At 40.0% G+C, this 14,594-nt stretch overlaps 2 protein-coding genes and 1 non-coding gene across 4 annotated transcripts in view; 2 read left to right on the top strand and 1 right to left on the bottom strand.

Moving 5' to 3' along the window:
• Positions 1-221: 221 nt before the first annotated feature.
• On the bottom strand, positions 222-303 carry trnas-gcu (transfer RNA serine (anticodon GCU)). Its single transcript has one exon. It is a non-coding gene; the product is annotated as a tRNA-Ser (tRNA).
• A 266-nt stretch (positions 304-569) lies between these two features.
• On the top strand, positions 570-7,847 carry mep1a.1 (meprin A, alpha (PABA peptide hydrolase), tandem duplicate 1). Its single transcript, XM_020091655.2, has 16 exons — positions 570-595; positions 1,669-1,740; positions 2,801-2,861; positions 2,965-2,989; positions 3,098-3,142; positions 3,338-3,378; positions 3,639-3,714; positions 4,057-4,174; positions 4,727-4,902; positions 5,095-5,316; positions 5,423-5,569; positions 5,688-5,903; positions 6,193-6,657; positions 7,251-7,424; positions 7,556-7,640; positions 7,742-7,847. Exons 3-15 carry the CDS (start codon positions 2,805-2,807, stop codon positions 7,603-7,605), a joined length of 1,812 nt encoding a protein of 603 aa, XP_019947214.2. The 5' UTR covers positions 570-595; positions 1,669-1,740; positions 2,801-2,804; the 3' UTR covers positions 7,606-7,640; positions 7,742-7,847.
• A 2,112-nt stretch (positions 7,848-9,959) lies between these two features.
• The window catches only part of mep1a.2 (meprin A, alpha (PABA peptide hydrolase), tandem duplicate 2), a 28,224-nt gene continuing 23,589 nt past the window's right edge, over positions 9,960-14,594 (top strand). Inside the window, exons 1-11 of one of the 2 annotated variants that reach the window (XM_069515186.1) lie at positions 9,960-10,092; positions 10,182-10,206; positions 10,294-10,347; positions 10,449-10,486; positions 10,567-10,642; positions 10,730-10,847; positions 11,004-11,179; positions 11,871-12,092; positions 12,549-12,695; positions 13,584-13,799; positions 13,900-14,346. In XM_069515186.1, coding sequence (XP_069371287.1) covers positions 10,030-10,092; positions 10,182-10,206; positions 10,294-10,347; positions 10,449-10,486; positions 10,567-10,642; positions 10,730-10,847; positions 11,004-11,179; positions 11,871-12,092; positions 12,549-12,695; positions 13,584-13,799; positions 13,900-14,346 — 1,582 coding nt within the window. In that variant the 5' untranslated portion in view covers positions 9,960-10,029. The remainder of the gene's footprint in view (positions 10,093-10,181; positions 10,207-10,293; positions 10,348-10,448; positions 10,487-10,566; positions 10,643-10,729; positions 10,848-11,003; positions 11,180-11,870; positions 12,093-12,548; positions 12,696-13,583; positions 13,800-13,899; positions 14,347-14,594) is intronic. The other variant, XM_069515187.1, reaches the window with a different exon arrangement.

Genomic DNA, 14,594 nt, shown 5'->3' with positions numbered 1-14,594 from the left:
ACATTGATTTATCTCTTTCCACATTTATTTATGCATGTATTTATTTCCACATTTATTTATGCATGTATTTATTTCCACATTTATTTATACATTTATTTATTTATACTTGAGTCATTTCTCGCCCTCCATATTCCACAGCTTTGGGGCGGATACAGAAGATAGTAGTATGACGTCTTTAATATAAAATATGAACATCACAGCGTGAAAACAATAAATAAGTTCGACGAGGATGGGATTCGAACCCACGCGTGCAGAGCACAATGGATTAGCAGTCCATCGCCTTAACCACTCGGCCACCTCGTCTGGTAGACCCACAGCCAGAAATGTGGGGTATTGAACGGTTCACGTTTGACGACACGTGAGCTGTGGTTCACTATAGTCGACATTCAGCAAACAGCTGATCTCATGATAACCGTCATCTTCTTTGAGATCAACGCACTTCGCCTAATCTTAGCATGTGAAAAGTTGTCATCTGTCATCGGTCATGTGATCCGTGGGATGTGAAAACCTGAAAAACCCACTCACGCCACCTGCAGCTGGAAAAATGAAGCGCGACCAGTTTGGGTGTTTACGGTGAAGGTGCCTGGAACACGAGGTCGGGTATACAGTTTCCATGGAGGCCCAGAAATGAGTGCAGCGTTGAGTCAGTTCACAGAGTTCAGAGTTGATTTTATTGAGCTGATCTAGAAACAAACTTATTATCATGTGTTCGGTTGTTAATCGATGGTGTCGGATCATGTCTGCGTGTCGTTCCGGTCATTTTATCACTGAGTCATGACTGTGAGCGTCTCCTCTCATGTTGGACCGAGCACAAAATGATGACGAGTCATTTTTCATGATGTTTAATTGAGTCTCATAAACTCTGGAATCAAACAGACACGGAGTTACTTCATGTACTGATCAGGTCCTGATAACTAGTGATGAGAGTTTATTAGTTACAGTGAGAGCAGCTCAGGTGATCTAGATTGAAGTTGTTAAATCTCAGATGTTAATAAACTGAATTGATTAAATTAGATATTTGGTGCACTACAAATAGAATGTGCATTAATCTCATATACTTAAAAGACTATTATTCTCAGATCTCTTTATTCTAGAAGTCTCGCCAGGTCAAATTTCCATCACACTGTACAACCACTGGAACTAAACTGCACCCATCATGGGCTGCACTTTAACTCTGGTTTAACTCTCTTGTGCAATATTCATTCTGTCTGTGCAATACAATGGTTCAAGTGCATTCTATTCACTGTACATATTTATTTTCTTATTTGTTACACTGTATATACACTGCTCCGAAAAATTAAAGGAACACTTAATCATGACAGTAAAATAGCAAGTCAGTGAACTTCAGGGATATCTATCATCATTGAGGAAGCACAAGTGATTTTGAATCAATTTCACCTGCTTTGGTGCAAATGAAAGTGACAACAGCATCATTTACACCATGTTTTCGGCCTAAACGTCTGCTCCAAGGAGTAGAAATGAAAGTTGAAATCTTGACAAAATTTATGGGACAATTGACACAATATTTATTATAGCAATCATCACCTGCTCATAAAAAAATATTATTAGGGCCGAATAAAAAAAAGTGTCCAACAGTTTCAGGGTTGTAGCTTAAAGGTACAATGTGCAGAGGTTTGTGATATCTAATGTTGAAATTGTGTGTTGCAGTTGAACACTCCTCACCCTCTCCTTCCAAACAAGAATCTGTGGCAGACTTCAGCTGTCATAAAAACTCAAAAGGTAATGTTAAAAACCTGGCGTTCTCCGTAGAGAGGACCCCCTCCATGTATATAAAGTATTTAAATATAAAGAGCCTTTTCTGGGGTAAAGAAAACTACAATTCATACAATTTAGATGAAACAAACTAGTGAAAACATCATGAGGATTATTCTACATTAAATTTCTGCCAATAGATCCCTTTCACCTAAATCTTACACACTGGACCTTTAAGCATGCATGTATAAATGTCACCACAGAAAGGAAAGACACCTTGACATGCCATCAGTGCAGATTCTCAACATCATCAATGTCAATCACTTCAGATTTTCCCAAGTTTTTTTTCAGTGTTTGCTATTTTTAATGGGAGTGAATGCTGAATAAAGAGATATGTGCAGCAAAAACAGCTCATGAGAATATTGATTCATATTCATATATCCAAAAGGTGAATCCACAACCATAAAAGTGGTTCATGCATGAAGACTGCCTCACCTGTTTGCATATGTGTGCATCTCATCTAAGTGTGTCAGTGGAGTCAATGTAAAATCAAGGATTTAACCATTGGTGCAGGGGAGGAAGCTACCGAAGCAACATCTAGTGTTTGAATTGGATCATTGAAATGACTGAATCTTGAGCGTCACTCACTAGAAGCGTGATTTTCACTGAATCCACCCCAGCCTGACTGCATAGCTTTGTAAGGAGACAGTGGAAGAAAATCAAGAACTCATCAATGAGAAAAGTTCAGGCATCTTCTCGTCTCAATTCTGATCCAAATCTGACACAGACTGTGACATTAGAAGTGAACGCTCCCATTGTTGTATCAATGATAAGCTGGCAGGACATCTTCCGAATCAATGTTTTTTATCTGATGTCACAACAAAATCAGTTATTAGCCGATAACAGACGCAGATAGTGTAACAAAAGTGCAGGTGCATGTGTACTAATTCCCTTCACTCACTAACAAGTCAAAGTCCCTCAGTTACTCTTTATGACTGACATAAACTTCATTGGGGGCAAAACGTCATATTCCTCGTCGATGTGCACATTTAAACCAAAGCAGCAACATCTGCTTTGTGACATTCAGCAGGATGATGGACAGAGTGCTGTTATGGTCTGGACTGGTGGCTCTGGCCACTTCACATGCTGTAAGTTTTTATTTATCAATTATTTATAGTGAGTGTAATGTTGTCACTAATTTGGCTATAACTTACACTTTATTATCATTTGTTTTTTTGTTTTTTTTTGCAGATACCAATTTCCCCTAAGGTACATGGTATGTACATTAATGATATTTAATACAAGAAATAAAAGTTGTTGAACAGTAAAAAGTTGTTCAGAGTTCCGTGAGTAGACTGAACCATGTCTGTGTTTGTATTTACAGAGGTATATGAGAATGGTGAGGATGAGAACCCCATCTTAAACCTGGGTGAGCAACAACACATCACAGTTGGACCATCACCCACACATCAGTAAAGACCAGGAATAATATGTCAAATAAACTGTGACAATATTTCAATAAAATGTGTCGTTTGTAGCTGTGAAGTGCTTTGAGTGGTCATCACGACTAGAAAAGTGCTTTATAAATACAAATCATTTACCAAACCATTTACCTCTGCTGTAGGTTCAGATGCTAACCTCTTTGAAGGCGACATTTTACTCCCGGTGAGTTGAATGTTTTCCTAATTTAAAAATTTAAGAGAATTGCTGATAACTGCTTATCATTCCTTGAGTGTTATACCGTTGGTGTATGTTATCACATGCTTGGCTGTTGGGACAGTTGGCCCTTTGGCTCTTAAGTAATTAAAATGCAATATCAGATAACAAACAGTACATCTGAGAGGCCGTGTGTTGGTTTTTATGATTAGTCTCCATTAAGTTTATGATCATACTATATTTTTTTTAACACCTTATTTATGCTACAGGAAGGAAGGAATGCCCTGATTGACAAAACATACAGATGGAAATTTCCAATCCCTTACATTCTGGGTGATGACTTAGGTGAGTCTTTTTTTTCAAATTTGAATTGTATTGATATTTACCTTATTACGAATGCTGCATTTTTAAATGATAATTCTGTTTTTTATACATATGGTCTGTAGAGTTAGTGCACTGTGGCAGAGTTGACTCTTCCACTCTAACTAAGTTCTGCTGAGGCACTAACAAGTCTGAAAACCAGGCTCCAGTGAAGGGGTAGAAAGGATCGGCAAAGTCTGAATAGGGCTTTATATTCTGATGTGTACATCTGTGCATGTGTGCTCTGTGGATAAATTATAATTTGCTCAATAAAACAATACAAATAGTGTGGCAGGCTCACACTTCCCTGTTTCTCTCCCTCCTCAGATCTGAACGCCAAGGGCTGCGTCCACCAGGCCTTTGAAATGTATCGGCTCAAGTCTTGCATCGACTTCAAGCCTTACGAAGGAGAGAAGACCTTTATCAAGTTTGAGAAGAGAGGGGGGTATGGCTCTGACTTTATATTTTGTCAACTCCGTCCACTGAATTCACCTTTACTGAGGCGTTCAAACTCAAGCGATTTGACTGGAGTTGATTTAAATTCACCCCCGTGAGCAAAGCTTTGCCTGAGCTACAACTGAAAATAGTGTCCAGTGAGATAATAATACTTAGTTACAACAGATATTCATGAGCTAAAAATGCTGAGCCACTGAAATTACAAATGGAAAAGATAAAGTAAACAAACAAACTTTTTAAATCTCTCAACAGTAACATCATCTTTAAAGGATTCAGTTTAATCAGTTCTAACAGAACAAATGGGATGAAACCGATAATATGGTTTTCCAAGATAGTCAAAGATAACTATTTTTCTTTAGACTACATCAAGTTCTACTCTGTACTACTGGAAATCCGTTGTGTAATGTCTCCTGCAGCTCTACAAGTTTTGTTAAGGAGAAGAGTTTTGCTTGGGCTTTACGATTTCAAAAGCAGTCTTGTTTAGTCCAGCACTGAATCTCTGGATTGTTATTTTTTTTCCCATTCATGTGGTTTGTCACAGGTGTTTCTCCAGCGTTGGTGACCAGCAGTCTGGTCAGATTCTGTCTTTGGGCTCAGGCTGTGATCACAAAGCAGTGATAGAACATGAGCTACTCCATGCTCTGGGATTTTACCATGAACAGTCCCGCACAGACAGGGACGACTATGTCAACATCTGGCTGGATCAGGTCATACCAGGTATGGTTAAGTTTTTATATTGTCAATCAATTTCTTCTAGAATTCACGTTATATAAAACAATGCTGGTAAAACTAAGTGTGTGTTAAGTACACTATCTATACCTATACATAATAATGGATTACTACAATTTGCAATTTTCATTCTTTATTATGCCATTTTGTGTGATGAAAAGAACTTGAAATTTCCTGCAGGACTTGAACACAACTTCAACAAATACAGTGATAACTTCATAACCGATCAAAACACGGCCTACGACTATGAGTCCATCATGCACTACAGGCCCTTCTCCTTCAATAAGAACAACTCCATTCCCACCATCACCACCAAAATTCCAGAGTTCTACAACATCATAGGCCAGTACCTCGACTTCAGCAAGATGGACACTCTCAGGCTCAACAGGATGTACAACTGCTGTATGTCACAAAGAGAATATCTCATGTTAATCTTCTGGTGTGATTTTCTTAGTGTTTTTAAGGTCAACAACAAAACTTTAAAAGTAAGTATACATGTCCTCCCCAGCTGCTCCCCTCACCCTGCTGGACCAGTGTGCATTTGAGTATGCCAGCATCTGTGGGATGATCCAGGCCTCCTCTGATGATGCAGACTGGGTTCATACCCAGAGCAGAGTCGGGGCAGAGGACCACACACTCCTGGGAAGATGCAGAGGTCAGAAATCTGCATAATATTTCTTTTAAAATCCCAAACACTGTTTATTGTCAGTTCAGACAACATGGAAGAAGTGAGTAAACTATAATTGGCGCATACATTTTGTCTGATTGTATAGATAGTGGGTATTTCATGCACTTCAGCACAATGAGTGGGAAGCCTGAGGAGTCTGCTCTGCTGGAATCCAGAATCCTCTACCCCAAGAGGAAGCTCCAGTGTCTGCAGTTCTTCTACAAGATGACTGGAAGTCCCAAGGACAGGCTGGTGATCTGGGTCAAGATGGACGATGGCACGGGCACCATTCGTAAAATGAAGAAAATACACACTTTCAATGGTATTTGATCTTTTTTATATGATTTTTCTGGCAACCTTACTTATCCATCTGTGAATAGAGCCAGAGCTAAGCTAATGATCCACTGGCTGTAGATGGTAGAGTTAATGGACAATTATAAGAGTGGTCTAAATCTTCTAATCTACCTGTCAAGCCATTCTTTTACAGTAAATACAGTAGAATAGGGACGGATGTTCACAAAGCTTAACAACCTCCCTACCCTATAACTTTAGACGTGAATATTGCCAAAAATAAAACGATTTGCCATCTTGACCTTGTACCTGTTATCCAGCGGATTCTGACCACACCTGGAAGATCGCCCATGTCCCTCTGAAAGAAGGTGAGAAATTCCGCTATGCCTTCCAGGCAGTGCGTGGTGACCCCTCAGCGTCCTCCGGTGGCATCTACATTGACGACATCAGCCTGACAGAAATGCGCTGCCCCAGTGCCGTATGGAGAATCCAGAACTTCTCACAAATCATGGAGACGGCTGATGCCACCACAGTAATTGACAGCCCTCGCTTCTACAGCCCTGAAGGCTATGGTTACGGTGTGCGTGTCATTCCTCGGTCGAGTTACGCTGATTACACAGGGAGCTACACTGGGCTGTACTTCCACCTGGCCAGCGGGGAGAATGATGTGGTGATGCAGTGGCCAGCCGTTAACAGACAGGCCACCTTGGTGGTGATGGACCAAGACCCTGACGTACTGCTGAGGATGTCCACTGCTCGCAGCTTAACTACTGACATGAGGAAGAGTAAGTTCTCCCTATCTGGTGTCCTGTACTGCCACATTATACACACGGCCAGGAAGTACAGTAAAAGCTATGCACTTGCTGGTAGGGTGATGCCACAACTTTAGGAATCAGCAAAAAAGAAAATGCATTATTTCTCATATCACAGCTAGAAGGCAACACACACACACACACACACACACACACACACATATAACATTTCCATCTATGTATAATTTAGGAACAATCAATAACATCACTGTATTTGTCTCAGTACTTTCCCGCTTCTGCAACTTGTTTGAAGCTGTCAGTCCTGAGCCCATTGGTTCCTACAAGATTAGACAATTAGATCATAAATATATTATTTTTCCTTGAAAATGACTTAATACTTTTCCTGAGTTCCCAGATAAGCAGGTTGTTATTTATAGTAAAATACTGCAAACACACATAACAGATTATCACCATTCACTGAGTCCTTCCTGAAAACGACTTGACATTTATACAGTCCTACCAAACCACATTTTAACCCTGGTTCAACTGCTCTTGGTTCCCCTGGGAAAATTCCGACACCTCCTGCCCCTCCATCACAGGTGATTCTGTGTTTTTCTGTGTCTTAGCACCAGATGGAAAATATTTTTGGGACGATCCATCCAAGGTGGGCTACAAAGACCCTTCCTGTGACTGCTTCAGAGGTGGATCATGGGGCTGGAGTAACTTCATCAAGCACTTTGACCTCCGGCGGCGTAATTACCTCAAGAACGATGACCTCATCATCCTCATCGACTTTGATGGTTTGTTGATCTGTGTTTAGTATTCATGTGGACATGTCTAATACTGTGTATACTAAAACTGTCCTAAATTATTGCCAAGTTTGTTGCTCAGCGTATCAGAGAGCAGAAATGATGAGTGTTTTCATCCACAGACATCACATCACTGATCAAAACAGAAGTTCCCATTAAGCCGATGGAGTAAAGACACACATGCTGTTTTAACACAATGAACTGAAGGTGAGATACTTTCATCCCTGTGAACATTATGTCCCACTTGTATGCACTTCTGCTAATGTGAAAATACAATAATTGTGTTTTTTTGTATTTGAAATGACCAGATTTGCAGCCGAGATAAGAAGAAAAACCTGTTAAGCTGGAGAAGCAATGGAAGATTCCTGCTGTGACACAATGTCAGATACACACATAATAAATAAAATGAAATGGTTATATCTGGTATGTCATTTCTGTAAAAGTTCAAAAACATATATATAACAGGTTTTGAAATGCATCATTATTTAATTATTTAAATAAAGTTCAGTCTATATTGAACTGTTATAAGAGCTATAAGAGCAACCCTGTGGTATGTTTCTCTGAAAACCTTCAGCCCATAAAAGTCAAGGAATTCACACATGAATCACTTAGCTTGTATTTACATTTAAGAATATAAGATAAATATACAACAACAAAGGTATATGTGCTCAGGACCAACTGTCAAATGCTTATTTTCCACATAAGTGGAGAACATCCTTCACAGCAGCAACGATAGCACTGGTACAGTAACTAGAATGGCACTCAGTAGAGCACATACCTCCATCGTGTGTTAGGGCCCAAATAGAGAATAAATACAGGCAACAAGAATAAAACAAATTAGGACGACACAGGAACATTTAGAAACAAAACACAATGACACAGAACAAAGATTAAGACAGTCAATACATCCACGAGTGATATGAGTGAGCGAGTGGTGTAAACCATCTCAAAGTACCAAAGTGAAATTCAATCAGACTGCACCAAATGTCACACAGTTAATCAACATCCATGAATTATTCTCTGGTAAAATGGTGAAAATGTTGAAAAATACCATATTACAATATTGAGGAAATCCCTGGAATTTGCTCCCTGATCTAGATCCACGTACAACTTGAACGCTTCTCTGCTTGATCCACACCACATGCTTCCCAGTTTGATAATAAAGTGTTAATTGAATATAGAATCTATTTATGAGTGCTCTGCAAGCACAAGCTTTCTGAAATGATAAGAGACTGTGGACTATCATGTGGACTATCAGAGTTGATATAGGTTTTGTTAAGTTGGGGAGTCACTTGTTGGTCCATTGTTAGAAATAGTGTGTGTGTGTGACTGTGTGTTTTCTTTCATACTTTGTGGTGTGAAGATTATTATCAAGATTTTTAAAAATCCCAAATCGTAAAGACTTGCCTGCAGTGAAGATATATTTCAAATGTTTTTGTGGTCCATCTATTTACAGTATTGGTAGCATCATAAAAATATATTTTTAGAATTTGATTTAGCAAACTAAAATGCAAAAATATTGATTAATTTAATCAAATTCATTGTCCCCATTCATTTTATGGGTTTTTACAAATACATTTTAGAGATTTGCTTGTCCTATGGATGATGTTATTGCCTCTGATCCTTGACAAGGTTCTTTGTATGTACGTGAAATTTTGTTTGTCTGGTCATGTCTGCTGTGTGGAGTGGTCTTGTTCACTCTGTGTGTGTGTGTGTGTGTTCGTGTGTTTTTCTGCTGTTGTCAGGTCAGGTCAGAAGACAAAATTGTGATAAGGTCATCACAATTTTATCTCAGCCTAAGATGAGATAAAACTCTGAGATTGCAGATTTATAACAGAAAGCCTGCATGTGCAATCATACGTAGAGAGGGTTAAACGAGAACACATACACCTTTTTAAACTTTGACCATTAGTAGAGAACTCATCTTTTATAAATTATTATTTTTCATTTGTGAGGGACAGTACAGAAAAACACAGTTACACAAGCACAACATACATGGAGTATACAACCAAAGCTTATTTCCCAACACCAGTCCTTAGAAGGGTCCAATATTCATATGTGACAGCTTGAAGTATTTGAATGTATCAATGCATATAAAATCAGTGCATATAGAGAAGCCACCATTTACGAGAAAACACACAAACAAAACAAGGCAACACAGACAATTTTTTAAATCTGTCGCCTGTGAGCCCCTGAACTTTATGGAAGTACAGTAATACCTTGATACAGACCTACCTTTGATATCAGCCAAATCAGCTGTGTTGACATCTGATATCGGACAGTGCAGTAAATTAATATATCAGTCGAAATTAATAAACCATAAATGGCATAACTGCCATTTAATTGGCTATAAAATCAGCTCGTATCAAGATGTGTACTGACCCTCTGCCTGTGTTCAGGGTCGATGGTTTACTGCTGTCACTGCCTGAGCAACTGACAACAGGTCAGCCGCCTGAGCGACGGCGAGGACACGTGTGAAATGCTTGTTACTCATTAAACACAATAATCCTGATCAAAGTTCCTCCTCAGCTGCTGTCTTCATGGACGTGTTGACCGTGGCATCAGGGAGACCCGCTGCTCTTCAGACAACACAGACATGGCCTCTGGAGACAGTTTGTGGACAACTGCTGTGCTGACCGGCATCTTGGCGGTTTTGATGGTAGAGAATTCTATAATTGGAAATTACACTTACAAACAGTTGTCTCTGTGGATGTTTAAAAGTAAGATGTAACTCTCTTTGTGCGCTAGGTGCAAGCTGCTCCGGCATTTACAGGTTAGCTCTAACTGACTTTACTGATCGAATACACATAGAAGAAACTCTTTGTTTATCTTTAGCTTTAACAGAACATGTACATTCCAGGTGATAATGCAGATGCAGGTGAACTGAGGGACGACATACTTGAGATCAACAGAGGTAAACATCCAAAGCCTGTCCGTGATAATGCACTTTGTTCAATTATGTATTTATATATGCAGAATTTCTGATCTCTGACAGTGGTTATGTTCAATTTTTAGATTTAAAACATCTGTTTGAGGGAGACATCGCTGGTAATGTAAGTATACACACTGTGTGGAGATTACTTTTGAAAAGAACATAAACGTACACATCCTCAGACTCTCATGTGTCGTGCAGCCCAGCAGAAATGCAATCCTTGATGAAACAAGAAGATGGACGTTTCCCATTCCTTACATCTTAACTGACTCTTTAGGTACACTGGGCATCATTTCTATTAAGATGTAATCTGATGGAGAGCTAAAATTTGGGCTGACTGGGAAATTCATTTCCATATCTTTAGAACTGAATGCCAAAGGTGTGATCCTCCAGGCGTTTGAGGAATACCGCTTGAGATCGTGTGTGGACTTCAAGCCATACGAGGGAGAGAGCACCTACATCTCCTTCACCAAGCTGTCAGGGTGAGTTGCAGTGCTCCGGTTTGCTGCACAACTTTATGGGCCGTGCTGTCAAGTCATGAAATTTGAGGAATTAAGAACCGAAGATAAGACTCTGCTGATGCAACAAAAAGCTCATGATACAGAAAGAGAGCTGATTTTCCATTTTTGTCACTCCAGATGCTGGTCGTACGTTGGCGATGATAAAAAAGGACAGAATGTGTCCATCGGGGCCAGATGTGACACAAAGGCCATCGTGCAGCATGAGCTCCTCCACGCTCTGGGCTTTTACCACGAACAGTCCCGCTCTGACAGAGACAACTATGTTAAGATCTGGTGGGACCAGATTGAACAAGGTGGGTCAAAAAGTACATCATCCGTGTTTCATTCAGGGACAGTTTGAGACATGCCCAGGCATTGATTCCAAATTCCCCCCAGCAGAATCCGCACCCATCTGAGAAAAAAAGCTAACTCTATATCTAAATCCAAACTTTTTCTTTCATTTGAATTTGATTAAAATGATTGTTGTTATATTGCACAATCATTCACAGACTCATTCACGACCCCCTAATCAATTTAGAGACTTCTATATAGATGAGGACTATATAGTAAGCTCGTCTGCAAAAGACAAAAGAAACACTTTTGAGAAACTCTGCACATTTTCTCTTCGCCAGAAATGATGTCTTTGTCACAAGGATCATGACGTTCAACAACTAATTTACAGTGGAATATTCCACAATATTAGTAATATTAGGGGAAAAGCACATTGAATGACCACGTTTAAATGATGAAATAAACTTGTGTGCCCTTCTTTGTGCTGTGATGCACTGCTATGTTCTTATTACATATTTTACCACCACAATTCTCAGATTTGTCTCGTGGCCGTCATAAAAAGAAACAATGGTTTTGGAAACATTAGAGACATATGCTCAAACAGACTGTTTTAAAAATTGGTTTGCCATAGTTGTCTGCTATATAATTGTTAAAACCATGTATGTATAACTTTAGTTAACGTTGGTCAGTGACAATGTTACTCTCCCCTTACAGGGATGGAGCACAATTTCAAAAAGTATGAGGATGACATCATCACAGATCTGAACACGCCATATGATTACGAGTCCATCATGCACTACAGGCCTCTGTCTTTCAACAAGAACGAGAGCATACCCACCATCACCACCACCATCCCGTACTTCAACGACGTCATTGGCCAGCGGCTGGACTTCAGTGCTGTTGACATCACCAGGCTCAACCGCATGTACGACTGTGGTGAGTGTCTCCTCCCTGCTGGTTCTAGTGTGTTTAAAAATCTTTGCTTAAAAATTAAAGTCACATCATATTTACCTGGTGACCATGGAAACAGTTTAGCTATGTGGCCTCCTGGTCTGTATTGGTGCTGCTGAAACTAAATTACATTTACATTCTTAATTTGCACCAATCCATATTTGTGGATTAATGATTAATGACATTTCCCATTCTAAACTTGCTTGTTTTCTTGTTTCTCTGTGGTAATGCCCTAGAGATCCTTCTGAATTATTCCTTGTCATCAGTGAGTCTTAAAATATACTGTCACTTTTTATTGTTTGTGTGCTGGAAGTTGTGTACAGAGCTTTTTCTAAACAATTTATGATGCAGAGGATAGTTAGAAAACTTAGTTTCATCCAACCTGGTTTATCAGCAATGAAGATTTATAATCAATGACTGTTGATAATCTTTCTGTTGCAGCCAACACACACACCCTCCTGGACCAGTGCTCGTTTGAGCTCATCAACATCTGTGGAATGATCCAGAATGAGGACGACAACGCAGACTGGGTGCAGACGCTGAGCAGTCCAGCCGACACTGATCACACTCTGGCAGGGCGCTGCAGAGGTGCTTAGCATATTTGCTCTTCCCCTAAATAGAGTTACATCAGACATGAAGTTCAATGAACATAATGTAATCAAATAAACTGAAAAAACTGTGCCCGAAAATGTTACACACATATGAATAGCCAACATACATTTTCTTATACCATGTAACAGGGTCTACATTCTGGTTCCGTAGCAAATGAAAACAGATGAAAACGGCATGTCAATGGCAAGTCATGACACAACTGATGTTAAACAGACATAAACTAAAATACAATAAAATAATGAAAGGAGAACTCAGGCAGCAGCTGATGTCTTATGCAGAAGAGTTCAATGTAGACTTGATGCATCAAGGAGACCAGAAGGAGACCAATATACAAACACTACCACAGTAACATGAGCAACTGTAACCCCCCCAAGTCTCAAGATGTCTCCCACAGCCTCCCCATATCTCTCCTCTACTTGTGTCACCCATTCTAACAGCACAACAATGAATGGCTAGAATTGCTGTCACTCTCTATGTTACATGTAGGTGTTCACATCCTATTGGATAGTTAAGTCTAAGTATTCATTCCTAAACCACATTGTGTCCTCATGTCTTTCCAATGGTGGAATACACAAACGAGTTGAGGTTGTTGAGAGTTGAAGTTGGTGTCTCTGTCTGGAGCATCTGAGTTGGAGATGAAAGTCCCTCAACTTAGACACTACAATGTTCTGTTGGTTGGTCCTTTATCTATAACCTGACCTTGGTACTGCTTAGAGAGAGAAGGGAGTATCTGTGGAATGAGATAGACACTCTTCTCTTAATGGTGTACAGATAGAATGTAATATACACTATATATTCACAATACGGTATATAGTGGCATATACAGTAATACATTTCTCAACAATTACCACTTCCTTCTTTTAGATTCTGGCTACTTCATGAAGTTTGACACAGCTTCAGGTGTGATTGGCAACAGTGCCTTGCTGGAGTCACGTATCCTCTACCCCAAAAGAGACGAACAGTGCCTGCAGTTCTTCTACAAGATGAGCGGAGGGGCTGGGGACAAACTGGTGATATGGATCAGGACTGATGATGGGACAGGAACTGTGCGCAGTGTCAGGAAAATCCACACCATCACTGGTATTTTTTCAATCATTTGCTACCTTCTAAACAAGTTTCTTGCTTTTCTGTGTTGTGGTTGGGTTTATTGCACAAATATTTGTGTTTTTTTGTCTCTCAGGTGATGGAAGTGACGCTTGGAAAATAGCCCACGTGACCCTCAAGGTGACAGAGAAGTTCCGTTACTTCTTCCAAGGCATCAGAGGGTCATCCGAATCATCAGGCGCCATCTTAATTGATGACATCACTCTCACAGAGACCACTTGCCCCAACGCCGTCTGGCAGATCCAGAATTTCACCGGGCTCCTCGACACAACTTCTCCTGGAAGCGCTGTCAAAAGCAATTGTTTCTACAACTCTGAGGGCTACTCATTCGGCGTCAGTGTTTATCCAAATGGAAAAAACCCTGCATATCCAGACTATGTTGGCATGACCTTGCACCTCTGCAGTGGAGAAAATGATGCAGTGATGCAGTGGCCAGCTGCAAACAGGCAGGCGACCATCGTTGCCATGGATCAGGATCCTGATGTCAAACTGAGGATGTCTTCAACAAGAAGCTTCACCACAGGTAGGCCGACATCACAGGCACCGGAGACACAGAAAGTTCACAAGCAGTGATAGTTTCGGCTCATGATTTTCTGCCTCATCCAAAAACAATGGAAAGTGAGTTTGTTGAATCTCGGTTTTACAGAGACTGTAGACACTAGTCCCAATGACAATGAGGTCTGTGAAATGACATGTTTGGCCCACAAGACAGACTTAATTTAGAATTATTTGGACACCATTAACATATGAATAGATTTGAATTGAACTGAA

Source organism: Paralichthys olivaceus, chromosome 19, assembly GCF_024713975.1.
Source record: "Paralichthys olivaceus isolate ysfri-2021 chromosome 19, ASM2471397v2, whole genome shotgun sequence".
In the NCBI taxonomy this organism is placed as follows: Eukaryota; Metazoa; Chordata; class Actinopteri; order Pleuronectiformes; family Paralichthyidae; genus Paralichthys; species Paralichthys olivaceus.
This window is presented reverse-complemented; position numbering and strand designations above follow the sequence as displayed.

What these genes read in the sequence shown, in the direction of transcription:
- mep1a.1 (XM_020091655.2), top strand. Translation starts at nt 2,805, where the DNA reads ATGATGGACAGAGTGCTGTTATGGTCTGGACTGGTGGCTCTGGCCACT. An exon ending in CAACAGGATGTACAACTGCT is followed by an intron (nt 5,317 to 5,422) that starts GTATGTCACAAA and finishes TGTCCTCCCCAG; the next exon opens with CTGCTCCCCTCACCCTGCTG. An exon ending in ACTCCTGGGAAGATGCAGAG is followed by an intron (nt 5,570 to 5,687) that starts GTCAGAAATCTG and finishes CTGATTGTATAG; the next exon opens with ATAGTGGGTATTTCATGCAC.